Source organism: Lepidochelys kempii, chromosome 4 (assembly GCF_965140265.1).
Source record: "Lepidochelys kempii isolate rLepKem1 chromosome 4, rLepKem1.hap2, whole genome shotgun sequence".
NCBI lineage: Eukaryota > Metazoa > Chordata > Testudines > Cheloniidae > Lepidochelys > Lepidochelys kempii.
Genome location: NC_133259.1, coordinates 58,842,060 through 58,866,298, shown reverse-complemented (window position 1 = coordinate 58,866,298; position 24,239 = coordinate 58,842,060). Strand labels below are relative to the sequence as shown.

At 39.9% G+C, this 24,239-nt stretch overlaps 1 protein-coding gene across 15 annotated transcripts in view; it reads right to left on the bottom strand.

The window, feature by feature from the left end:
• Nucleotides 1–2,185: 2,185 nt before the first annotated feature.
• The window catches only part of TRIM2 (tripartite motif containing 2), a 127,700-nt gene continuing 105,646 nt past the window's right edge, over nt 2,186–24,239 (bottom strand). For 12 of the 15 annotated variants that reach the window (XM_073341388.1, XM_073341380.1, XM_073341382.1 and 9 more), the window contains 4 exons: nt 14,160–14,340; nt 12,056–12,126; nt 8,572–8,712; nt 2,186–6,606 (listed from right to left, as the gene is read on the bottom strand). In XM_073341388.1, the coding sequence (XP_073197489.1) occupies nt 6,454–6,606; nt 8,572–8,712; nt 12,056–12,126; nt 14,160–14,340 (546 nt within the window). In that variant the 3' untranslated portion in view covers nt 2,186–6,453. Of the gene's footprint in view, nt 6,607–8,571; nt 8,713–11,367; nt 11,440–12,055; nt 12,127–14,159; nt 14,341–24,239 lie in introns of those variants that run through there. The other 3 variants (XM_073341390.1, XR_012158601.1, XR_012158602.1) reach the window with 3 other exon arrangements.

Genomic DNA, 24,239 nt, shown 5'->3' with positions numbered 1-24,239 from the left:
TGTCTTATATTTCTCAGTAGTGGTTGGTCCACATGTTATCCCATTTACTCTATTAGCTCAAGCGATGTGGATTTAAATGCACCAACCTTGCTGATGATCCACATCATCATATAATATAATGGGGATAATATACATGACAATTCGTTTTATCATTTTTTTTTAAACCTAGGAAATTACATACAAAAACTACATTAAAAGAACATAAAGGTTGCGAAGTCAAACACTCAAAAGTTAGGAAATACCAGAATTAAGGTTGCATTATGATTTAGGTATGCACTAAGGTATGTGTTATGATACAGTCTTTAATTACATAATCACATACAGCACCATCCATCCTGTGCACTGAATGAGGAAGGTGTCATGTTGAAGAGACTACAGTATGTGATCATGTAGTTAAATATCATAATGCATGGTCACAGGAGAGTCGAGTTAAGGTTGCACAGGCAATCTTGATGATAAGTTCCTTGAGGCAGGGACAGTCTTTTTGTACATTGCCTCACATGGTGGAGTCCTACTCCACAACCAGAGTTCCAATGTGCTACTGTAGTACAAATAATAAATAATCTTAATTCTGGCAGTTCTTATCTTTTAAGTGCTCTGCTTTGCAACTTTGTTAAAAACAGTTTTTGTATGTTAATGATTTTTTTCATAAAGTATTTGTTAAAGTTCCCCTAAAGGAGAAATTCCAGACACCGAATAAACCAAATAGTTATATAATTGAAAAGTATTCAGTTTAGTGGAGTAGGGAGGGATTTGGTCTTCATGGAAAGACTAATCAGAGTATTGGAAAAAGTTGCCCATGTTTGCAGAGGACTAATGGAGGTGGAACAGTTAATATGGAATAATAATGTACTAGCATTAAACAATTTATTATAATGAATAGGTAAGTAAGATACTGAAGGACACTGACATTGTCATTTAGGCAAATATTTCATTAAGCACTTTTGTGTTAATTTTTGCACTAGCATTTCTAAATAAGAATGTTCAAAGAAACTGGAGAGCTGTTCAAAACAACAGAATTCTTGACTAAATTCTTCCCTTCTCACCTTCCCCCCTCCCCATCCCCAACAGCTGTGTGTTCTCTCCTCTTTTCCTTTCATGTTCTCTCTCCTCCTCTTCCATAGGAGTAGCAAGTGCTCAGCATCTCTGAAATTCTGGCCAACACTGCTTGGCTTCATTGTGTTCTGTTCTAGCTGGCAGCCAAATAGAATGGATTGTGTACTGCTAAAGTTCAAAACACAGAGTGCTCTGGCAAGTTCAGCACTCTGCTGTCCTTCACAGCCATATATTAATGTGAGGCTTGTTGAATGAGAACAAAGCCTTACAGATCTATTACACTAGTAAATTTTGCCTTAGGAAAAAAAACTGGAGGCCCAGTTGAAATATGGCTGCTGACACATTCTGAGATGTGCAGTAAAGAAAGGGAAAAGGATGCCTACTTAGGGCTGGCCAAAGACAAGAGAAACAGAGTGACTGCTTCTGTCCTTTGAGGTGTGCTGCACTTTTGATTGTCCTGCTATCAACGCACTAGACCTGACTCCCCATGAGCCTGTGCAAACCAGCTGTCTCAGAGCCATCCCTGCTGCACCGAAAGAACCCGTGCTACTTTTAAGTGAGTTGTTGGACCAAACTGACTTTTCACAGGATTCAGCTTTTGGGCGATTTCACCAGAGACTAAGAAGGAATCCCAAATATTATCAAAAGAGAAAGGTAACACAGGCCAATAAGATGTAAGCATAGGGAGGGAGTCTCATTGGACCGCTTCCTTATACCAACCCTGTGCCTTTCTAATACTGTGTTATTTTTCTAAAACATTGGCTGCAGTAGACAGAGTCAGTGTTAACAGAGTATACAGAACAAGTGGTAGTATGGGTCTTAAAAGACTATAGCATAGCTGAATAGATACCACCTTTCAATGACTTAAAGGAAGAAAGCTTACAGTTCTTAATCATATTCCTGCTAATCAATAAAAACACTCAAAAACAGAGGGCAAGAGGAAAAAAAAATCCTCTTCTTCCTTTGTGTGTATGTGATAAGGGCCAAACACATACAAAACAGTTTTCCTGCCTAGTGACCTGTGGCACGAGGTTCTCCTTTTGAAAGAATTGCCCCTTTCTCAGTGCAGTGTGGATATCTGTGAGAACAATGAATATGATACACTGACAAATAAGTCCAACTCTGAAAATAACAGAGGAAATGAGCTTTATTTTTATTATTTGAAATGTTTGTGCACGGTAAGATACAGCATTTGATGGATTTTTCAAAGACGGATTAAATTTTAAGTTTTTATTGTAGGCTAAAGCATCAAAAATACCACAGCACACATGAAGCTAAAACTACACACATACGAACACTTTTTGATGCACATCTTTCATCCTCGATCTTAAGCAAACAGTTTGTATTTTGTCCTCCAAGGGGAGGAGCGGGGGGAGAATAAATGGCTAGAATATTTCAATATCAGTTTGAGAATGCAAGACTTTATATGTTCTATACACAAAACATATGAAACTGATTTACAAAAATGGAATGTACAAAACTTAAAAAATGTATATTCACTTCTAGGACTGGAAACGTATAATGTATTAAGTGATACAGCTTTCTAGCACAGGGATATTGCTATACGCTATGCAAAATATGGAACATTCCCATGTCATAAAGCAAAAGCATCAGGGTTAAGGCTGTGTTGCTCACAAACATTAACTGAAGTGCTGTACATTCATCAGAAACATCATAACCAATTTAGGAGCATCCTACTCTAAGTACAAATATCTTTCATACAATCTCCACAAACAGACCAAATAATCACTGCTCACAATTCATCTTCAAGAAAGTTCTGAATGTACATCATGACTTCATAACTTGTCATCCATAAACAAAAATCATTTCCTTTTATCATAACTTAATGGGCACTTATAGTTTTCATTATGGCAACACTAAATCCTTAGTTATAAAAAAAATTAACATAATTATAAAGTTGAAAGCCCTGTAACTTTTACAGAACATACCAGCATTTACTAATTAACAAGTCTCCAACACCATTAGACAATGTTTGCCTCAAACCATCTTCATTTTCCTTTAAAGTTTCAGCAATGTAACTGAAATCAATGTAAAAAAATGCATTAGTGTTTGTTCAGGATTTAACTGAACAGATACTTTTTTTCCATTTCAAAAATTAATAAATAGTCTGCTAGTTTGTCCTAAAATACTGCAGATAACATAACTCCCAGAAAACCTTCTGATATTACTTCCATAGAACTCATACCTCCACCATTCCTCTGCTGTGTTGCCAATCTCCTAGCATTCCACTGAAGTCAGTGGAACAGTTAGGGTGTACATGGCAGTACAGGAGGTGTGTTCTACCTGGAGCCTTTGATAGATGCTAATAACTCAGTAGACCAAATAGTGCAATTCAGGCAGTTACTTAACTGGAAGAGAAAAGACTTTGTCACCATAAAATATTACCAAATTTCTACCACAGCTGCTGGTTTTGGGGTCTTTAATCCAAGTGTTTTAGCTGACTAGGTTTCAAAAGCACATTGTGAAAGCAATGTGTTTCTCAGTGTTCTTGTTCCAGGCAGATTAGGGACTGCCTGATATCACTGAGTTTAAAACTGCAATTGGGAAGTATTTGCTGTGTAAGCAGAATCCAGATTAGGGGCAGTTGTCAGCACTGGTCAATATCAGTGGGTGCTGCATTGATCACAGGTTCTGAAAACTCAACAGAAAAGATGAACAAGGATCTAGAAGAAGGCCACATCCCCCTTAATGTGTTAGTAAATGGATTATGTAAGAGTTCCAGATTTCATCAAGATGTGACAGATTGACATAGATTAATTAAAGCCTTATTAATTAATTAAGCCTTATTAATAAAAGCCTTAATATCAGATCAAAGGAACGATCTTATTTTCTGAAAATCTTTAGAGGAACAATGTACATACATGTATGTACACATGAAATGGTATCATCTTGAGTATGTGTTTTATCTTTTTCAAGAGCCCATTTAGGGACTGATCCCTGTGGGCCTCAGAATTTCTGTGTCAATGGAGGATTTGGCCTGTACTGATTTCCCACCCCTTCCCTTCTTTTCATGAAAACTCTTCCATTTATCTTAAGCTTAATAAAAATATTTTTTACAAAACTCTAAATTTTGAGCTAAATTAATACTGTCCTTTAAAAATAACCTACAGGAATAGATTTATAATTTTATTCAACGCTTTAACAAAGAAAATATGTGGAACTTCTTTTCTTGGTTAATAATTTCAGTTGTAATGTTACATATAGAATATTCTTTTTTCATAGTATGTTAATAGCTTTCCAAGTGCTCCAATGACAGAGTGATTGTGTGTCAGAGTGTTGGCTAGAAGGATCTAGAAATTTAAGAGGATAAATTATAGTGAAATAATGGATGGGACTCTATCCTCCCTGCAGAATTTTAGGACAAACTAAGTTCAAACACAAAATACCTTGCCCTCTTGATAATACTTGCTTGGTTTTTAAAATTTAGAAATGTTATTACCAATTTTCCAGCTACATTTTATAGTCCAACACTGTAGCCTTTAGACAATCCAATCATCCTACTAAAATCATGAGACTAATTTGGTCTGCAAGGGTTTGCAAGATTGGGCTCTAAGTGCAAAAAATAAGCAAGAGTAGGGGGAAAAAACCCCAAGAAATGTAACAATTCAAAAAAATAGACTGAACTTCATGAATTTCAAGGTCTGCTTCTTTACAGAAAATTGATGTTAAGCACGTTTCTCAAAAGAACTGAGACAACAGAATTAACCTGTTCAAAACAAGATGATACAAGTAATTTAACAAAAATAAACTTCAATTGTACAGACATACTTAAGATGGTCCCCCATCCACTTTATTTTTTATTTTTTTTAAAAAGAGGAAAGATTCCTAAATAAAGAAAAGGAACTACTCCAAGATTATTTCAGCCATTGGCACCATACTAACCGTAGCCTCTCTGCACAGGGTTGAGAGAGGGCATGACCCTGTATTCCTGAACAGTATCAACACATATTTTGAGACTCGACTTTACAATTCTTTACAAAGTTAGTGCTTCTTAAAATGGGCAGGTTCACATTATACACAGGAAAATACAAAATTTGGCTTTATTTTAAGTAAGTCATATGACTGTGAGCATGTTATATTAAATTGGAGTTTCGGAAGTATAGTAGAGATTTGGGCAAGGGGTGGGGGGGAAGACTCCTTTTTAGAGCGCTGCCGTCCTCAAATGGCTTGCTCAAATCATTGACACTTATTTTCTTTATTCCTGTGTCAAACAAACATACACAACATACATAATGGGACAAATCCTGCAGTCCTTTTTTTGTCTTCAGAAAACATTTAATTGACTAAGGACTTCAGAACTTAGTTCAATTCACTCTTATTTGTAACATATTTTTCTTGAGTTAAATCACTTTGATAACCCTGGGTTGTCACCATACAACATTTGTTAACCACAGTTCCTTTGGTTGTACAATGTAGGTCCTCCACAGGGGTACCTGTGTGGCTTTCTGTCCTGTGTGATATGTTGATGAATACATCAAGTTGCCTTTAGAAAGTATACTAAAGAACATGTATGGAAGAGTTGCATACATGAGGGTATGACATTATAATGACTCTGATTCTAAGGACTTTGTTTGGTGTTAATGAAGGTGTCATTCTACAGAAAGTCAGCAGTAACTAATGTACCGTTACAGTACAGTTTTTCCAAAGCTGTAGAAATTTTAGATCTCTAGAAAAAGCTTACAACACACTGAGCAGTAGGAGGGGTTGGAAACAAGCACATGAAACAATCCTTCGTTAATCTCACAAAGAGTAGGACATTTGCACTGATTTGTGTAGTACTAAAAGTTGAGCTGTGTTAGGTCTGGCAAATAGAGCTGGAAGGATTTTGCATGACTTAGCCTTATATCTTTATTAAAAGAGCCTATTTGTTATAGATACTAAGACTGAAGAATGTTACATGTGCAATACCTACCATGATAATGAGATCTAAAAGACTCCCAGTCTTCAATGTTGGGTTAAATAATGCATAACAATGACACTTTTCAAATTTGGAAGCTCTGAACAGGAGCTACCCTTCACAGGTTAAATAAACCCCTTCAAATAGTTTAGATATTTTCATTTTATTTTATTTGCAAAATTAGTCAACTACTTAAATTCCTGTTCCACAAGCTGCAGTTCACATGTTTAATATTTCATTGTCCTAATGAATTCGGCAAAAGAGGGTTTCGTTTATTAACTCTGACAATAAATTCAATGAGGAACATAAGAAGTGCAAATCCTATGTAAACAAGGTAAGTTTGGAAATCAACATGAAAAGTCCACTGGAGACTCCTTCAGCATTAAAAAATAATTAAAGTACACATCCTCCACATAGACTGATTAAGGATCTCTGGGACCAGTCGTTTGTTAAGGGCCAGGCAGCTCCGGAGCCCATTGTTACTGTAAGTATCGATAGACCTTGAAGCAATGATTTCCAGAGTCTGCAACTACAACATGGCCATCTGAAGTTAGCGCCAGACCTTGGGGACCATAAAGTGGGTCAGCAGATGTGTTAATGTAGGATAAAAAAGATCCGCTTCCATCAAAAACCTTTAAGGAGGGAAAACACATAAGCAATGTTATATGTATTAATAGGGATAAAAATAATGGGCCAAATTATGTTCTCAGCTAGACGAGTGTAGATCTGCAATATTTCCACTGATTTCAGGAACTCTGGATTTATACCAGTGTAAATGCAAAAAGAACTTTACCTCCTATTCCCAAGTATAAAAATTCACATATAAAAATATTTATTTTTACTTACAATAAATTAGAAAGCTTATCTAGGGCTGTAGGTGCCTTTGCCAAAAAATAAACATATAATCAAATTAAAAATAAAACCAACAGCTCTTCCTCATTCCAAAAATAACTATCTCCGACAAATCAAACCGCCACTACCCACCGCCCTCCCCCAAAAGTATCAGCCTTCATCACGCTTCTCTCAAATCCTAGTAGATAGGTCCTCAGGTTCAGCAAAAGCAGGGAATAGATTACAAAGTTGAGGGCCCTTCACGGAGAATTTCCTGCCAGTATCTTCCTCTTTTTTATATCAAGTGAGCTCCAGCTGAAGCATCTCTGCTGATACGTACATTTAGTTGCTTATTAGATATTCTCTGGCAAGGGAGAGTGGTTAATGAGAAAGGACTGTGATTCACACTTGAAACAGAACAGTGCAACTTTCATCACAAATGCAGAATATTTTCTCAATAGGTGAAAAAAAATAAAAAGATAAAGATAAAAAGCTACTGGGGATTTGTCTCAGTGCCTGAATAGAATAGTTTCTTTTTTCTGTTATTGAAGTATGTCCCCTACCCTCAGTTACAGTGACTATGCATTACTACTGCCTGTACAGTACTGTATAAACTTTCTATGGGCAGTAGTTTTTTGTATACCATTTCTCATCTGACTTCAACTGATTTGTATAGTCCAGTGCTTTATGGAGTATCTCAGCCCTAGTGTTAACGGGCCAGTTTGCACCCGTGGTGGCAGAAGCAGAGCAGGGTTTTCAGTCTGCTGTTGCAGAAAGCAGGAGCAACCAAACTACTCATCCCCGAGGAGGCAGATTAGGAGGAGCAGGCTCCCAAGTCACTAACTGAAGAGTCAGGATGAGGGAAATGGGTCTGCCAGAAATCCACGAGAAAGCCTAGACAGAGACAGATTACAAATTATTGTGCCTTTCTCCCAGAAGACAAATTAAAAATAATAGGAGAGGCCCAGGCTATGAGGAGAAAGAGAATCTTGGGGGACATGGGCTGGTCCTATTGGAGGACAAGGAAAGGTCTCTAGCCACACACATCTTCACCCTGTAGCCCCTTCAGGGCCCCAAAAGCACCATTTCATTCTTTTTGTCCTCCCCATGGAGGCCAGCTGAGGATTTCTACTCCTTCCTTCGCTGCTTTGATCAGGAAGTGAGTATAGTCCCTGCTTCGGCAAATGGCTGAAAGGTTGTCAGCTAGGGCCTGCAGGCAGAACTAGAAGTGCTTCTCAGCAAAATGAATATCTGGCAGCCCAGGATTTCTTGTGAGATATTAAAAAGTTATTTGGCTGCCCAAAGAGCACCAATCCCTGCACCATGCAGCAATTTAATTGTTCAGTTTTCCCTACCCTGAACACTGCAGTAGGTCTGCGTCCCAGTTCGGAGGTACACAGCATACCAAGATTAGTGTGAAAAATCAAAGGGGTAGGGTTGTATTCATTCGAGAAAGCCATAAATCTTCAGACTGCTGTCAGTGATGTGGCCTATGTAAAATACACTGGAGTTGTTTTAGGTAAAGACTCCTATTTTGTAAAGTGGACAAACACCACCATCATCCTTATTAGCAGTCATAGCAAAGATTCTAAGGACTGAAAGAGCATGGAGTTTGTCCTAAAAGTGGCCCTGTAGGTCAGCATTGAGGCATAATAAAACTTGTGCCTGTTTTGTGGGAAACAGAGGGCTTCAGTGTCCAGGACTCTTAATCCAGTACCTTCCAGAAGTGCTCTAATAACTTAAAAAATATATAACATTTTGTCTACCTGTATTCGACTGTTTCCCCAATCTGCTACAATAATATTTCCATTAGAATCTACAGCTACTCCTGTTGGAGCATTAAACTGTCCATTGCCTTCTCCATTAGATCCAAACTTCAACATGAATTCTCCTTCCTGGTTATATACCTACATGAAGTTTAAAAAAAAAAAAGGCATTAGGTCAAATATTACTTAAACTCTAGCTAGTCTGAGCCATTTTGGTTGTCCAGTTCATTGTCACTGGAATGACCTGAGAACAACTTGGTAAGTAAAGTACAAGACTGGGTATTAACCAGCACACAAGAATCTCTATCCTACTTGATAAGCCTGTCTTTTCTGTACTCCTGGATGTAGGCAATTATGTTTCTCATTTTATTTTCTGGGGAAGTTTTGCCCTGATTTAGAAGCATTATATTTACCTTACCAAAAGGCACTAGAGTACATGCCACACAGTCAGAGTGATGCTTATGTGTATCTGTGATTTTTAAATAGCCAGTGTATTTTATTATATCTAAATTTCATTGTGTTCAGATGCTTAAATTGTTACTATTTCATTATTCTGGTGTAGAGGAGTGGGGAAATAAGTCATGAATGAATGAAGAATGAAGTTCTTGTATTCACTGGCAACACCTGAACTAGCCTACATCTTGACTAACCAGTTTATTAAAATAAGAAGAACCCCCTCCTTAGAATCAAATACGAGCCAAACCATGCATTTTCTGATCTTTAAAGACAGAACCCACCTCTACTGTCTTTTCTTTCCTATGTGGAAATACATGGGAGAAGAGAGCTTTTAAACTCTTCTCTTCTTTAAACCTTTCCTCCTCACACCAATCCTGTGATCTGCTGACATACCCCCCTCTTCTCCCTTTAGGTCTGATCTACCATGAGTATACACGGGGAGGGCACATGGATCCTACACTAGGAACTAGTGAGTATAAGCAAGAGAGCAGTGGGATGAAGCAGGAACATTGTTTTGCATAGCCTTCATCCATACCAGCTATCAGAGTTGGCTAGCCACGGGAAACAAAGCATGCTGCACCCTCTGTATGGGTAGCATAGCAAATTGTTCACTGTGAAGATGTGCATCCTGTTTCTTTAAATCTATGGCCTCTTCCAACTGCCTGGGTCTCTGGGTGGGACTATAAATTCCCAGCATGGTCCCAGACAAAACAGGACAGTTGCAAATTATGAAAAAGTGATCCCTCTTCAGTCTCATTCAACCCAAAGGCATGTCTCCTCCTCACATCAAGATTAGGGACAGAACCTTTCCAGCTCTCTGTTTCATGGCTGGGGACTCACGATAACCTATGTGAGGGAATGCAAGAAAGAAAGCAGACCAGCTAAGTGCAGAAAGAAACCAGCCCGTCTGCAAATGAGGTGCTTAACTAGTACGGGGAGCTAATAAATAAATAAATCTGTAGTCAGAAAAGATGGCGGAGAGGAATGGAAGAAAAAAAGTTGGACAAGAGACTTGCCTCATTAGACAGGTGGCAAGAGAAAAATTCATGGGGGTGGAGATGAATTAATATGTAAGGTTGACTCCTGAAGTTTAAATAATAATAATAAAAAAAGTGGAGGGAGGAAGGGAGGGGGAGAAATCAATTGATGGTAAGAGGAAAAGAGGCAGAGATATGTGTTTATCTATTTCTGGTGAAGAACAGGGGAGATAATTGAGAGGATGAGTGGTGGTTGGGGGTGAGGGGATGCTAGTGGAGGGTTTCAGGTGCAGAAGGTGAATTTTAGGGATTTGATCTCTGCTGTTCCTCTCACCTTTTAAGAAGAAAATAACTTAAATATCACCAGAATGCACAGAACTTTCCAAAATGTTGACAATTATATAGATAAAAAAAGAATAAAAAGGGTCAGTTTTTCAAATTTAGTTTTAAAACCATCAAGGTAGAACAAACAATTATTATGATGTACTGAATCACATCAGGGCCCAATGGGAACTCTTCAATCTAATAAGGAAGACAGTAATGTGCACATTTTAAATTCATATTTAATGAATTAGATGCCATATTTTCTTACTTCTCTTTTGACTGGCTTGCGTGTCTTGTAAACTGCCCTTAGTTTCTGAAGGTCTCTGCAATCACTCCTATTACTGCAGTAAACCATGCTGGTGAAGGTATAATTCATCAAATCAGAGCCCTCCTGCTGCTGAGCCATGTAACTAATCTGCTTTATGGCTCCTGCAGTGCTCTTGCTTTTTCTGTTGTAATCCAAACCACATGAGTTGCTATTGCCTCTCAAATTCCAAAAAAACCGTATGGAAGGTCACAATTCAAAAGCTAGAGATTTAGTACCAGGTTAAAGATAGTAAATTACAGTACATTTTATTATTCATGTGACAATAATCAGTAACATTTTTGGAAGTAAATGTTAAGATTTGTAGCTCTACAATGTGAATATTGATCAAGACAACTAAATCTTGATATTCAGCAGAACAGGAAGTGAAATCCCAGCCGCATTAAAAGTCAATGTCAAAACTTCCATTGACTTCGCTGGAGTCAAGATTTCAACCAATATATTTAATTGCACACCTCTACGAATTTCTTGAATCATAGCAGCATTCTTTTTGGGTGTGTGGGAGTGGTGGGGTGTGTTTGGTTTATGTTTTTTGCGGAAGAGAAGGGAAAAAGTAGCATTCCAAATTGGAGAGGAAGCTTGAAGTCCAGAAAAAAAAAAATTATGCAGGCGAGTAATAACTTCTTCCAAACTCAGTGGCCTCCCACCAGCATACACCTATCTGATATGCTACCTGAATGGTAACCATCGTTCCTGCCCTATAATATTACTAACCTGAGGCAACAGAAACATAATGACTTGTCATAGGACTTTTCAACCAGTCATGAAGCAGGACTCTTCTTAGGGCTGCAAAAGACATCACCAACCCAGTGACCAATCCTGCTCAATGCAGGAATTACTGAGTGAAATTCTATGGTTTGTGTTATGCAGGGGCTAAGATAAGATGGGCACAAATAGTCCCTCCAGTTTTAAAACCTATGTATCTATGACAATGTAGATATACATTTAACATGTGGTCTCCTTTTACTATTCTTTGTTATACTAGTTTTAATCCAGAAGTGAGGGAAACATATATTGAGAATACCTAAAGGAAGGGGAAAAAAATCTTTCACAAAACAATAAACAGAATACAATATATAAGACACTATTTGACAGGAGGGCAAAACAACAAACACATTCGATTTTTTTTTTTTGAATATCTGAGTTACAACTTGTATTTCATTGGAAAAAAAATAAAAAATTACCCCAATCCAAGAAATCAACTGTACCTACATTAAGAAATTACTTGTTAAATCTCTGGATTCCCAGTCCTTAATGAAGCCCTTCTTTCTTATCCAACTTTATGAATTAGACCTTGGACCAACAACTTAATTATATTACAACAGGGCTTAATTTTTTTTTAGTTTAGGAGGAAAGATAATATGAACTGCCAGAATAGCAACATGGCATTAATTGACAGTACCTTGACAGAATGATTATGGAAATCTGTAACAATTATTTCATTGTTGCTGTTTACAGCTGCAAAATGCGGACCTGCAATACAGAAGAGGGAAAATAAATAAAATAATAAGAAGAATTAAACTTCAAAAGTAAGGATTTTTACTTAATGGTTTAAGTTATGACAAAAATCCATTGCATTCTTTAAAAAATTAAGGCTGACTTCAGAGCAATCACTAGTCAAGTGGGAGGGAACAACAATTTAAAATTTAGAATCTTTTCATTCCATTTTCCAAGTAAGATGGTACATTTTTTTAAAATTGGCATATGTTCTCTCATCCATCCACTCATCTGTTATGGTTACCTATCAGTAATGCCTAATGCCCTCCCAGTTACACACAGATTATAACCCCGTATAATAATCAATCACTCATTAACCAGCACTGGTACGTAAGGACACTAATGTTCAGGGATAGAATGCAGCAAGGTTTCTGAAATATTCATACACATTTTTAAATGTAATCACCTACATACTTTGTGTTCGCTTTTCACAAACGTTTGAGTCATCAAGTTTTAGAACAAACACAAAACTGATGTTATCATAAGTAAAGCAAATTCACTTAAATATGTGATCATCATCAGGAAAAAAATGCATTTTTCACCCAGCTCCATATATCAAAACTGCACATGCAAGTTTTGGCAGAAACCAATTTGTTAAATCCAAAATACACAAATATTTGGGCTAGAAGATCTCAGTGCCATGCTACTTAAGTAATTACAACAAGTCAACACAATACAAAGTTCCAGTTTTGTGATCAATTCATAAAGTAAATGTGAAAATATATGCAATGCATAAATTCAAATAAGGACTGAATTCAAGTAACTTGTGATCTGCTATGGGTATTCCACCAGCAGAAAGAGAATGTAAATTGATTAAATAAATTGTTAGAGATTACTTGTTCAGCTGTACTCAGGAATTCATACCTACAAGTTTTAAAAAGAAAGGAAAACAGCATATCCAGAAATTTTTAGTAACACTTAATATTTAGCAGAGCTAGAGCCAAAATTCCAGTGAATAATATGCACAGTTCTAAGTGTACCCTAAAGCACTATTAGAATAGGGAATCTAATAAAGCCAAAACACATTCAGCTACTTACTCTACTAGAAAGGTAAATTTTGACAATATTATAACAGTGTACAATTTAAGGCCGTATTCCTCCCTTTCTGCACACTTATCAGAGCTCCAGACTAACATTGGGGACATTATCCAAAGTGACCGAACACCTGCAAAATGATCTAGACAAGTCAAGTCAGGTATGCACAAAAGTGCATGCCTAATTTTCACAATTATATGTGCAAACATAATGGCATGTGCAAATGGCCAATTAGACATGTAACTAGCAATTTTCCTAACGTAGCCATTTCCTCTCACATGATTGTCCATGCCTAAATTTGCACTTAAAGTCTCTATGCCCATTTTCAAAGGTGTCAAGAAGGGGAAAAAATTTACTCATTTATCTACATAGGATTAGTTAATAGTTGCATGGTTCTTTGATGATTGTAAAGTGCTGTACAAGCATTAGTTATTATCAGCAGTTGAGTGCAGACATTACAAGGCATTCATCAAATGCCTATTATGATCTATCTTCCCCAGGTCATTAGCCAGAAACATAACCAGGCAAAGAGGGTAGGCTAATAAGAACTGGTTACAATTATTGGTGAAGAACAAATGTTTTAATCTTCCTGACTGATTAAGCTAACTGCAGAGTAGTATATTAAAATGTGAACCTAACAAGGTGTAAAAGTAATATTTCAGAGCTGTCTTTCAAAGATGGATTTTCATTTTGAAAAAAGACTAAGATGACCGAAGTTCCTAGAATGTAGCACCAACTAAGAAAATTAGCACAATGAATTTCTGAACAACGTCCAGGTTTAAGAAAAAAGTCTCAGACAAAGACCCTTCCTTTTCCTGGTGCTGCTCCTGAAAGCTGAAGATCACACTTTGGCTTTTCTTCCCATCCATTTTTTAAATGACAAGGAAAAAGAATTCATATCTAGCGTCTTCAACATGCTCAAACATCATGCAAATGTGAGCAGAAGAGGCAAGAAAAGGGGATTTACATATTACCGTCAAGTGTACCTGCAAACTGCTTGTCCCCATTTCCTCGGCTACCAAACCTGGTTACTATTTTTCCATTTGGCTGGAAGATAAATACACAACATGCTTTGTTGTCCACAACGATGATGTGCCCATTACGATCCACAGAAACACCTTTTGGTCCCATAAGTTTTCCTGATCCAATTTTTGCCTGCAAGAGAAAAGAAGGAAAAATGAATGAATTTGTGTGATATATGTAAGCAAGTACAATTCAGGGAACTCCTGTAATTTATAATCTTTTTATGAACATGGTGTGGCAAGCGAAACTTAATCCTCTAAAATTTACCAGACAGCTTAACTGTGGCCGTAAGATTTATTACAAACATTTTCATTACATTTTTTTCATTTTAAGAAGAAAAGTTGCTGAAATATAGACCCTTTCTAGGATGGAAAGCTATCAGCATTCAAGGCATAAGTAGGCAGACTTAACCTTGCATATACTAAATTATTTGTGTGCTGTACTGCATCAGCAATTGTAGAAGCCAAGCACATACGAAGCCAAACACTTAGCTTAATATCAAGTGCAAATACAGTAGAACCTGAGAGTTAGACACCTCAGGAATAGAGGTTGTCCGTAACACTGAAATGCCTGTAACTCTGAACAAAGCACAGTTCGGGCTCCAGATCCAGCATCTGATGCTCCAGACCAGGATTCAACAGAGGCTGAGCTCCCTACTCAGACCCACATGAGTTTGCAAGCTTGTTGTCCCTCCCTCCCTCCCCAGTAGAGGGAGGGAGGGAGGGAGGGTGTGTGTGCCTGTAAGTAAAAGCAGCAAGCAACCTCCCAGGGTTGGGGAAAGGGGTGAAAGCTGGGAGGAAACATTGTGGGCCAGACTTTAGCCAACCCTTGTTCAGATGCAGGGGTGGGAAGAAGGTACAAAGGACCTCTACCTTTTGGGCACCTGCTCTAAGTCCAGTTACCTGAAAGGATAGAGAAGGGCAGGGCCAGGACTTGATCCCCAGGCCATCAGAGCTGGCTGGGGATATGGAGTGTGAAGCATGCTGCAGTCTTTCTTAGTGCCTGTTAACACAGGGAAGGAATTCTGATGGAGCCAAAGCCCAATCTAGCTTCAAATATACTGTACTGGGCCTCCCTGACATTATACTGCTCATAGCTTAGAAATGTGGGGTTACAGATGAAGTGTGCAAAAGAGACAGGGATCTTGGTGGGACAATTACAAATAAAAGTCACGAAAACACTGAATTACATACACAATCTGTTCCTGTCATACGTGTAGTGAACAATATTTCAAACACAGTAAATATGTCTTGTGACAACAAAAGAGTTACCAATAGAACTAAAAACTGCAAGGCAAATAATATTGCAACACTGGAAGGATGCTTCCCCTCCAGTGCAGACAATATAGATCAACTCTCACAGGCTGCAGGTGTTGAGAAAGTGGTATAGAGTGCTCAAAATAAAAAGAAATAATGTGATCAAAACACTGGAATAGGGTTAAAGAATATGTTCTTATTTAGTTTGTTATAATGGGGAGATTGACAGGAGATAGCAGGTTAGATTCTTTATCCTTCTTTCTCTTTCCCTTCTTCCCCCTGCTTTCCATGCTGCACTCCACACTAGCCAATGGAAGGAAGCACGTCTGTTCTAACTTTGGTTTGTAGCTGCTTTCTGCACTGATCTTGCCATCTCCTGACTTGGAGAGTTGCAGAAATACTCTAGGCTCCATCTATATGGTTAGGGCCACTGTAGATGTCCTCTGGGAGCAAAGAGACCCCAGTCAGGAGGACAAACATGTGACAGATGTTAATTGCATTGCTTACTTCTGGAAGGTGCTCAGCTGCTACAGTAATGAGTACCATATACAAACCTATACAGAATAGAATATAGACTGTAACCATAGAGACACAGTATGGTCCCCCCAAGTCACACGGCCACAGACTCAGAGCTATGTCTAGAGTGACATAGAATACATGTTAATAATTTCTTCTTGGCCATAGGGCCTGCGAACAATAGCCAGGAAACAGCAACCACAGTCAGAACCCCTCCCTTCAACCGGGGAGCAAGTGGCAGAGAGCTGTCAGAGAAGGACACCTAGCTAGGGGCCAACAGCCCAGCCATACCCACTCACTCAGTTCAGAAAACGCTGCAGTCAGGCCCAGGGGATCCAGCAACCTAACCACAGTGCTTCACCCAGTCCAGGACAAGGAGAAACTAGGCCAGAGCATCAAGGAGCCATCTGGGCATCAACCCAGGGCAATGCCAGGAGCACCCAGGAGCACAGCAACTCCCATGTTTCTAAAGCTTGGTCCATGCTTCCTCCTTATCAGAATTTCTGCCTGACAATTAGGATATCTATCATTTTTGTAAATAAGGCAATGTGTATTAATCAAAGATGCAAATTTGAGCATTGATTCATTTGCATAGAATCTCAAGATTTTGGAACCTTCAACTACAACTGGTCAAAAAAATTCTGATGAAAGATTTTTTTCATCAGAATTTGCCAATTCATTGAAATTGAAACATTTTGTGATGACAATTCCATGTTGATTAAGTTCCTCTGGAAACTGCCTGGTTTCCCTCCAGCTTGCCTGCTGGGCTCTTTAGCAGTCTGCCACGTGGATTGCCTCAGAGTTAGGGAACCAAGGGCTTCCAGCTTCCACAGGTCTGGGGCAGCCCTGCCAAATAGACTGCCCCAGAGGCAGGGCTCCATTCTCTTTCAATGAGAATTCCAAAATGTTGAGGTTTTTTTCCAAATAGGGATGAAACTGTATTTCAAAATAGAAATTCTGTTTCACTCAGGATTTTGATTTCTCCACACAGCTCTACCATGTTCAGGTTGACAGGTATGGGATGGAACAGACACATAACCTGCAAAAATTGGGGTAAATAGTGCTTCTGTAGCATAATCCCCCAAAGGTCTCTTCCTTAGATCCCACAGGAGCAGCTGGGGATCTGTGGGTCTGAGAGCAGATGTATGAGGATGGTAGAAGGTAGAGGCAGGGAGAAGGTGCTTTTTTAGACAGCATGTTTCCCTCGACTACCAGAGGATTTAGAAGCAGACATCCTTATGGTAGTTTGAGGTGAAGTAAAGACTACAGTAATAAGCCCACTTTTCATGGCTTTGTGTATACATGTGGAGTTGCTAGGGCACAGATGCAGAAGAGGGGCAATCCCTTATGAACCATCCTGAACTGCCCTATACGCTGACATAATGGAACCTACATTTCCCCAGCGAGCCTCAACCTCTATATGATTGCCTGAACCCTTCTATCTTGAAGGGAGCATATGGAGAAAACTCCATAAGGTGAACCCTGCAGCATCTCTGCATACTTTTTTCATTTCTAGTGGGTTTTCCCACCACACAAAGAACACATGGCCTTGTATTTGTATGCTATTATATTTTTTCTTAGATCATACCACTGTAAATTTCTATTAGAAAAAAAGACTAATGATATTGTACGGAAAATAATTTCAATGAACATTTTTAAAAATAAGTTTGTTTTGGCAACAGTGGGAAAAAGTGAATGTAGTCATATCCTACCTGTGAAACGTATTAGGGTTTGCAGAGTAACAAACAAGCAAAGGCATCAGCTAAACCTAAACCAGTAGATCTATTTCCTTTTCTGAATTAATTAAACCTTGCTTTTTTTAAATTTGCTGTAAGATTCAAGATAGTCTGTTTCCGCCCCATCCCCACTCTGCAACGTTTCCAGGATTCCTATGGAAAAATACAGATACAGACTAACACGGCTGCTACTCTGAAACCTGTCATTATGCAAGGCACTGAATTTAGCCGTATGGAGTGGTAATCGATCAACTTCATGAAAAAACTCGTACAGATACAGACAGACATCATCTTCCTTTCCAAATAAATTTGTTAGTCTCTAAGGTGCCACAAGTACTCCTTTTCTTTTTGTGGATACAGACTAACACGGCTGCTACTCTGAAACCTATGGAAAAATGATTCATCTCATGAATACAGTGTCTTCCTGCCCATATTACTTCATATAAAATAACATGAATAAAACCAGTGTACTTTACTAATGGGCACTCAATGAGTGAAGTAATAAAATAATTAGTCTTGGGTCAGGATTTTGAAAATAAATTTGCAGACTACACACAAGTTAAATCCAGCTATGATTTGTAGTGCTTGCTATTAAAAATACCATCTTCAGTTTCGTGCTAAATATACTGGTGACATTATTCTGGAGTAACATACTTTTTGTGTGTTTGCGCTTCTTGAAGGTCTCTCAGGATTACAGGCTTGATTATTTAAAACTAAGCATTATGAAATCTCGTCACTTCTGTTAATGATGAGACTGAAAGTATTCTCAGAGTTTTCTCAAAAAGAAAAGGAGGACCTGTGGCACCTTAGAGACTAACAAATTTATTTGAGCATAAGCTTTCTTGAGCTACAGCTCACTTCTGCCACTAGGAAAGAAAAAGTGTAAGGGCTAATCTAAATCTTTCACGCAAATTATGTGTTAAAATTGATTCTGTCAAGCACATTATGTTCCTTATTATATATGCCATTATGAATTTAAGTTATTGATTTTCCCTTTTTCCTGGTATTCCAAATTTCATATGTTGTACATTCACCCTGCTTAGGTGGAAAATGCTCTACGAAGGGATGTGTGTGTGCCTGAAACCATTAGTTACTTTATATCTAAAGTTCAAAGACTTACTTCTACCAGCGTTCAATTTGTTAGTTTTTATTTTTTTAAGGTTTAATTTTGCTGATCATGTTGCTGTAAAGGATCATAATACATGGAAATTAATTCATAGTACTTAGCTTTGTGGGTGCATGCGTGTACAGCTTTGTTTTTGTCTGATAACTATTTTTTTCAGTTACGCAAAGCAGGGAGATGGCTATGTAGCAAACTGTGTGTATCATGCACCTCACTCACAGTTTGACCACTTCTCTTTACCCTCCCCCTTGCCCAGGATTATTTCTAACTATCCAAACCTCTTAGTAATTTCAAACGGCTTCCACTTTTTCTTATTTAAAAATAAAAGCCCTGCCAGATACATGTTTCCTTCTATCCTACCCCACTCTTCAAATACTATCCTGAGGCCCGTGGTGACGATATATCATCCTAGACCAGTGACAGGTTTAAGGACTGATACCATATGGCCCATCAGGGCTGGAAGTGAAGGGGGGGGAAAAAAAATCTCCTCAGAGAGACAGGAATCCCTCTTTTAGCCTTAAGGTATGATATCAAGGGATCTTCTAAGTCATGACATTACTATGCATAGAAAAGCTATTTTTGATAATCTTCAGAGGTATCTAAAATATTTGTCAGTTTTTTCCTCTCCTTCACATGGCATGAGTCCTTTACAGTTGGACTTGTGGCACATCGAAAGGCTGGCTCTAGAGCAGAGAAATAAAAAAGCAGTATTAATCAACATTTCTAAAAACTCTCAAATATTTACTGTATGGTTACCCATGTAAATGCTGGTGCAATATAAAGGCTTCACTGCCACTTGTTTGTGAGTAATGCAGATAATCCCATGTTGCTTCACTGTTTTTGAATCATATGGCCATGCTAATACCAATCATACCACATCCGCATGTATTTCCTCTCTGTCTGAAATAGTACCTAGCTCTTTTTATGCTTTTCATCAGTAGGTTTCAAAGCACTTTACAAAAGGGCATAAATGTCATTACCCCCACTTACAGAGGGAAAACTGAGGCACATGGGAGCAAAGTGACTTACCCAAGATTACCCAGTGACAGAGCAGGGAACAGAACTGAAGTTTCTGAAGTCCTAACCCAGCCCTCTATCCACTAGGCTGCACCATCTCCCACTATAAGAAATTCAGGGTTTGTTGTTGTGTTACAGTAGTATTTTGCTAAGTTCCGCGTTATGCGATATTCAAGTTTCACACCCTTGAGAAAACTTCAGAGTCTGTCCCTATAGCTAGTGGAGACAAAGCATCAGGAAAGTGAAACTTTTCTCCTTTGCATGGGAGTCAGCTACAATAAACCAGCCAAGTCCTGTAATTATGGAGATGCTTGGCCACAACTCCAAAGAAATTTGCTTACTGGCTCTCATTGCTGTTAAAATGATGCAAAGGAAGGAGTGACTGGAATGAGGAAAAAAAGAAGAAGGGTGATAAAAATGACATTAGAATAAGATCAGAATAAAACTCTGACATAACCGTCAATGGTTCAGCCCAACAACTAGCAGACTTCTTGCATCAGATAAGCTGCCCAGTATTTCATGCCCTTCTTCAATCAGAGTCACCATTAATACTTTGTATGTTTATCTACAGTCTCAAAGTGCTTGGCAAACATTGCTGACTTTAACCTCACAAAACCCCTGTGAAGGAGGAAAGTGTTATTGTTCCCATTTTACAGATGGGAAACAGAGACAAGAGATGAAGCAATTTGTTCAAATTCCATAGCAAGTCTAGCAGAGCTAGGAATATAACCCAGATCTTCTAAATCCCTGTTCTGTGTTTCAACTACAAGACCAAGCCTGCCCACTATATACAGAATGCTTATGTAGTAGTCTTGAACTTCTCTCATAAACACAGTCCATTGCGTTTACATATAAAAAGTGTTTTATATTGTAATTACGTTTTCCTCTCCCATTTAATCATTCTAACTACTAGCACCATAAAGTCTGATTTATTGACTTGTACTAGTGTCCTTAATATTAACATTTTGAGTACTTGTCTCTGTGTTAGCAGGGAATGCTGCATGGGATACTGGTTCCCAGGACAACCATCCAGTTTGCTTAATTTATGGTCAATCTAGGGGAACTAAAGAAAATGGCACTCCAGCATCTTCCTCCAATCCAAGCCAGTTTACATGAAAGATTTTAATTATTTATACATTGTTTCAATTACTCCAAAGGTTTGAATCTGATCCCAGTTGCACCTGTTTTACAGCAGTCTGTCTTCAGTTCATTCAGTGACTTCAATGGAGTAATTTGCCCAAGTTAGAGACGAGAACCAGCTCCCCTGAGTATCTGAACATTTTGGAACCTATTTTACCTTTATGTAAGCAGTGTCAGGATGAGCTCCACCCTGACATCTGGTGGTGAGGTGTGGCAAGTTGTGGAAAAGAACTTCAGGGGCCGATCTCATTTGCATAGGCACACCCACCACGCCTAGAATGAGACCATAGCTGCCCAAATGGTCACTTTGGCTGCTGTGGGATCCCCAGTGTCTCTGTTATTGGGGCAGGAAGAATAAATTGTTATTACCCTGATTATGGGAACTGTGCTTGGAACTGTACGTGGCCTTTTGTTATGATGGAGGGATTCACCATCAACTAAGTAGCACTCGCTAGGCAAGGGTCATGGGTTCCAAAACTGTGTGAACGGGGAGAGGCTGGGGACAAGTATTAATACTTGGTGGCATGGGCCCCTTGGTGAGGGCCTTACATGCTGATTGCACTTCCTCCTCTCTCCACTGTGGAATATCAGAGCTAATTTTGATTTCATTAGAAGTCTAGTTATAGGCTGCTGAGCTCACTTTGGGCTGACAGTGCACCAGCACTGGGGCTCCCCTACTATAAGCTGAATTCACCTAAGAGCTGAAATCACTGAGTGTTGTGTTAAGTAGTGGGGGAGCCTGAAGATATATTGTGGAGCAGTTTGCGGGACGGCTGGTGAAGCAGTTCGACGCGGAGCAGTGTGTGGATGGCAGGAGCTGCTTGTGGGCCGTGGAGCTGAGTGAAGGAGTTCGTGGGGCGGCTGGCGGAGTGGAGCGCCGCTATGGAGCTATGGGGCGGTCAGCTTCAGATCACGTAAGGTGCCTCTTACCTCCGTCCCATTTCCACCCCGGTTGGGAGGTAAAGCTCCGCAGATAAACTTTCGAACTCTGGGGCTGCCCTGACCAGGGACAGAGACTTTTGGGGCACTGGACTTTTGGGACTTTGGGTGATTTGGGGTTGCTGGACTCAAGAACCAAAGGGAAAAGGGCATGCCCCAATTTGCCTGGGGTGGGTTTTTTTTTTGCTCATGGGTTGTGTTATGAATCCTGTTGGTGATGTTTCCCCAACATAATGCCACATTGTTTCTCTCTGTTATTAAAAGACTTTTGCTACACTCAGACTATGTGCTTGCGAGAGGGGAAGTATTGCCTCTTGGAGGCGCCCAGCGGGGGTGGTATATATTTGTCCCAAGTCACTGGGTGGGGGCTCGAGCCGGTTTGCATTGTGTTATTGGAATGGAACCCCTAGATATTGAACCCGGCCCTTGTTGCTGCCAACTCTGACGGGCAGAAGGGTTACATTTTTGGGGGCTCGTTCGGGATCGCCTGGGTCAGTACCCCTCGCAAGCACCTGTTGAGTGATCCACTACATTGGGAAACAATTTATATTTTTTTTTTGTTTGTGCTTATATTTTGAGGAAATTACTGTTTGTATAATGGCTAATATGTCAGGTTTGTTGGGCCCTGGCTCAGCAGCTTCTAGCTCAGAGGCTGCAGCCTCGGCTGATGATTGGACAAAAGCTCTGGGGCAAATATTGGAAAAGGTTGTGCTGCCCCATGCTGAGTCAGACTCTTGTCGTAAGTTAAGATTATTTGCTGGGGAGGAGGAGTTTGAACCCTGGTTAGAGCATACCACTGAAATGCTGCAAGAGTGGGCCGTACCAGATGCAGAAAAGCGAAGATGCCTTATAGAGAGCCTTGGCGGCCCAGCATTAGATGTGATTCGCACCCTGAAGCTCATTGACCCTGGGGTCAGTGTGAAGGACTGCCTAGAGGCCCTTGAACACACCTTTGGGAGCGTAGAGGGCCCTGAAGACAGCTACTGTAAGTTCCTTAATTCCCGACAACAAAAGGGCGAGAAGGCTTCAGCCTACATACAGAGACTGGAGAGACTGCTTCAGAGAGCTGTCATGAGGGGAGCAGTGACTGCTGAGCAGATGGATCAGACCAGACTGGCTCAAATTGTAAGAGGAACTCAGTATCAGAACCCGATTCTACTTCATCTCCAGCTAAGAGGACGACGGGAACATCCCCCAAGTTACTCCCAGCTGATAAAAGAGGTCCGAGAGGAGGAAGAAAGGCAGGCTGCCAGTGAGTTTTGGGAAGCCCAAACATCGGAGCCAGCCAGCACAACACCACTGCAAATGGCCAGTGTACTGATGGTGAGCACCAGAGAGGAACTTGCCCAACAAATGCAGGTCCTGACGGAACGGATAGCTGAGCTGCAAAGTACCGTTGACCGAGTTAAGACTTCCAGGAATAAGAAGCCTCAAACTGTGGCGATTGAGAAGCCTGCACTTAGAGCCACCATCCCCCCACAGGCGAAGGGGGAAAGGTCAATTCTTCTGCTACCGATGTGGTCAGGATGGACACAGTGCTGCCAAGTGCCATAATGAAGAAAACCCCTCCTTAGTGTATGGAAAGCTGAGGATCAGTTGGGAGAGATCCGGTAGCTGCCAGAGGGTCTGGGGACGGGGACCCCCCAGGTCTGCAGGATTTGAAGATTCCCCCAGAAAAGACTGTCCAGCTGGGATCCCTGCAGGACTGATAGGGCCTCGAGCAGAGGTCATGGTGAGGATCGAAGGGGTGGAGTGTAAAGCAGTGCTTGACACTGGATCTCGAGTGACTATTATATTTCAGTCATTCTACCAACAGATGCTTAGGCACCTGCCTATACAGCCACTGACTGGCCTTGGCCTGTGTGGCCTCAGCATGGATGAATACCCCTACCAAGGGTATGTCATAGTGCACCTGGAATTCCCAGAGGAGGTTGCTGGGGTAAGAGAAGAGGTAGACACAGCTGCCTTAATATGCCCTGACCCTAAAGGGACTTCTGATGTGTCTGTGCTGATAGGGACCAACTCCAGTCTCTTCAAGGTACTCGCGGATTACTGCAGAAGGCGGGCTGGGGACCAATACCTGAATACCCTGATGATCCATACGCTTTGTGCTGAAGCCTATAGGAAAATTGAGAGCGCTAAAAGGGACACATCTGAGCTACTGCTTGGGGCACTGAAGTACGCAGGCACAACCCCCTTAGTAGTGCCTGCAAGGACGGAGCAAGAAGTGCTTGTCATGAGTACCTGTCTGAAAGGCAGTAAAGGGACGTTAGCAATGATAGAGCAGCCGATGGGAGGAGAGCT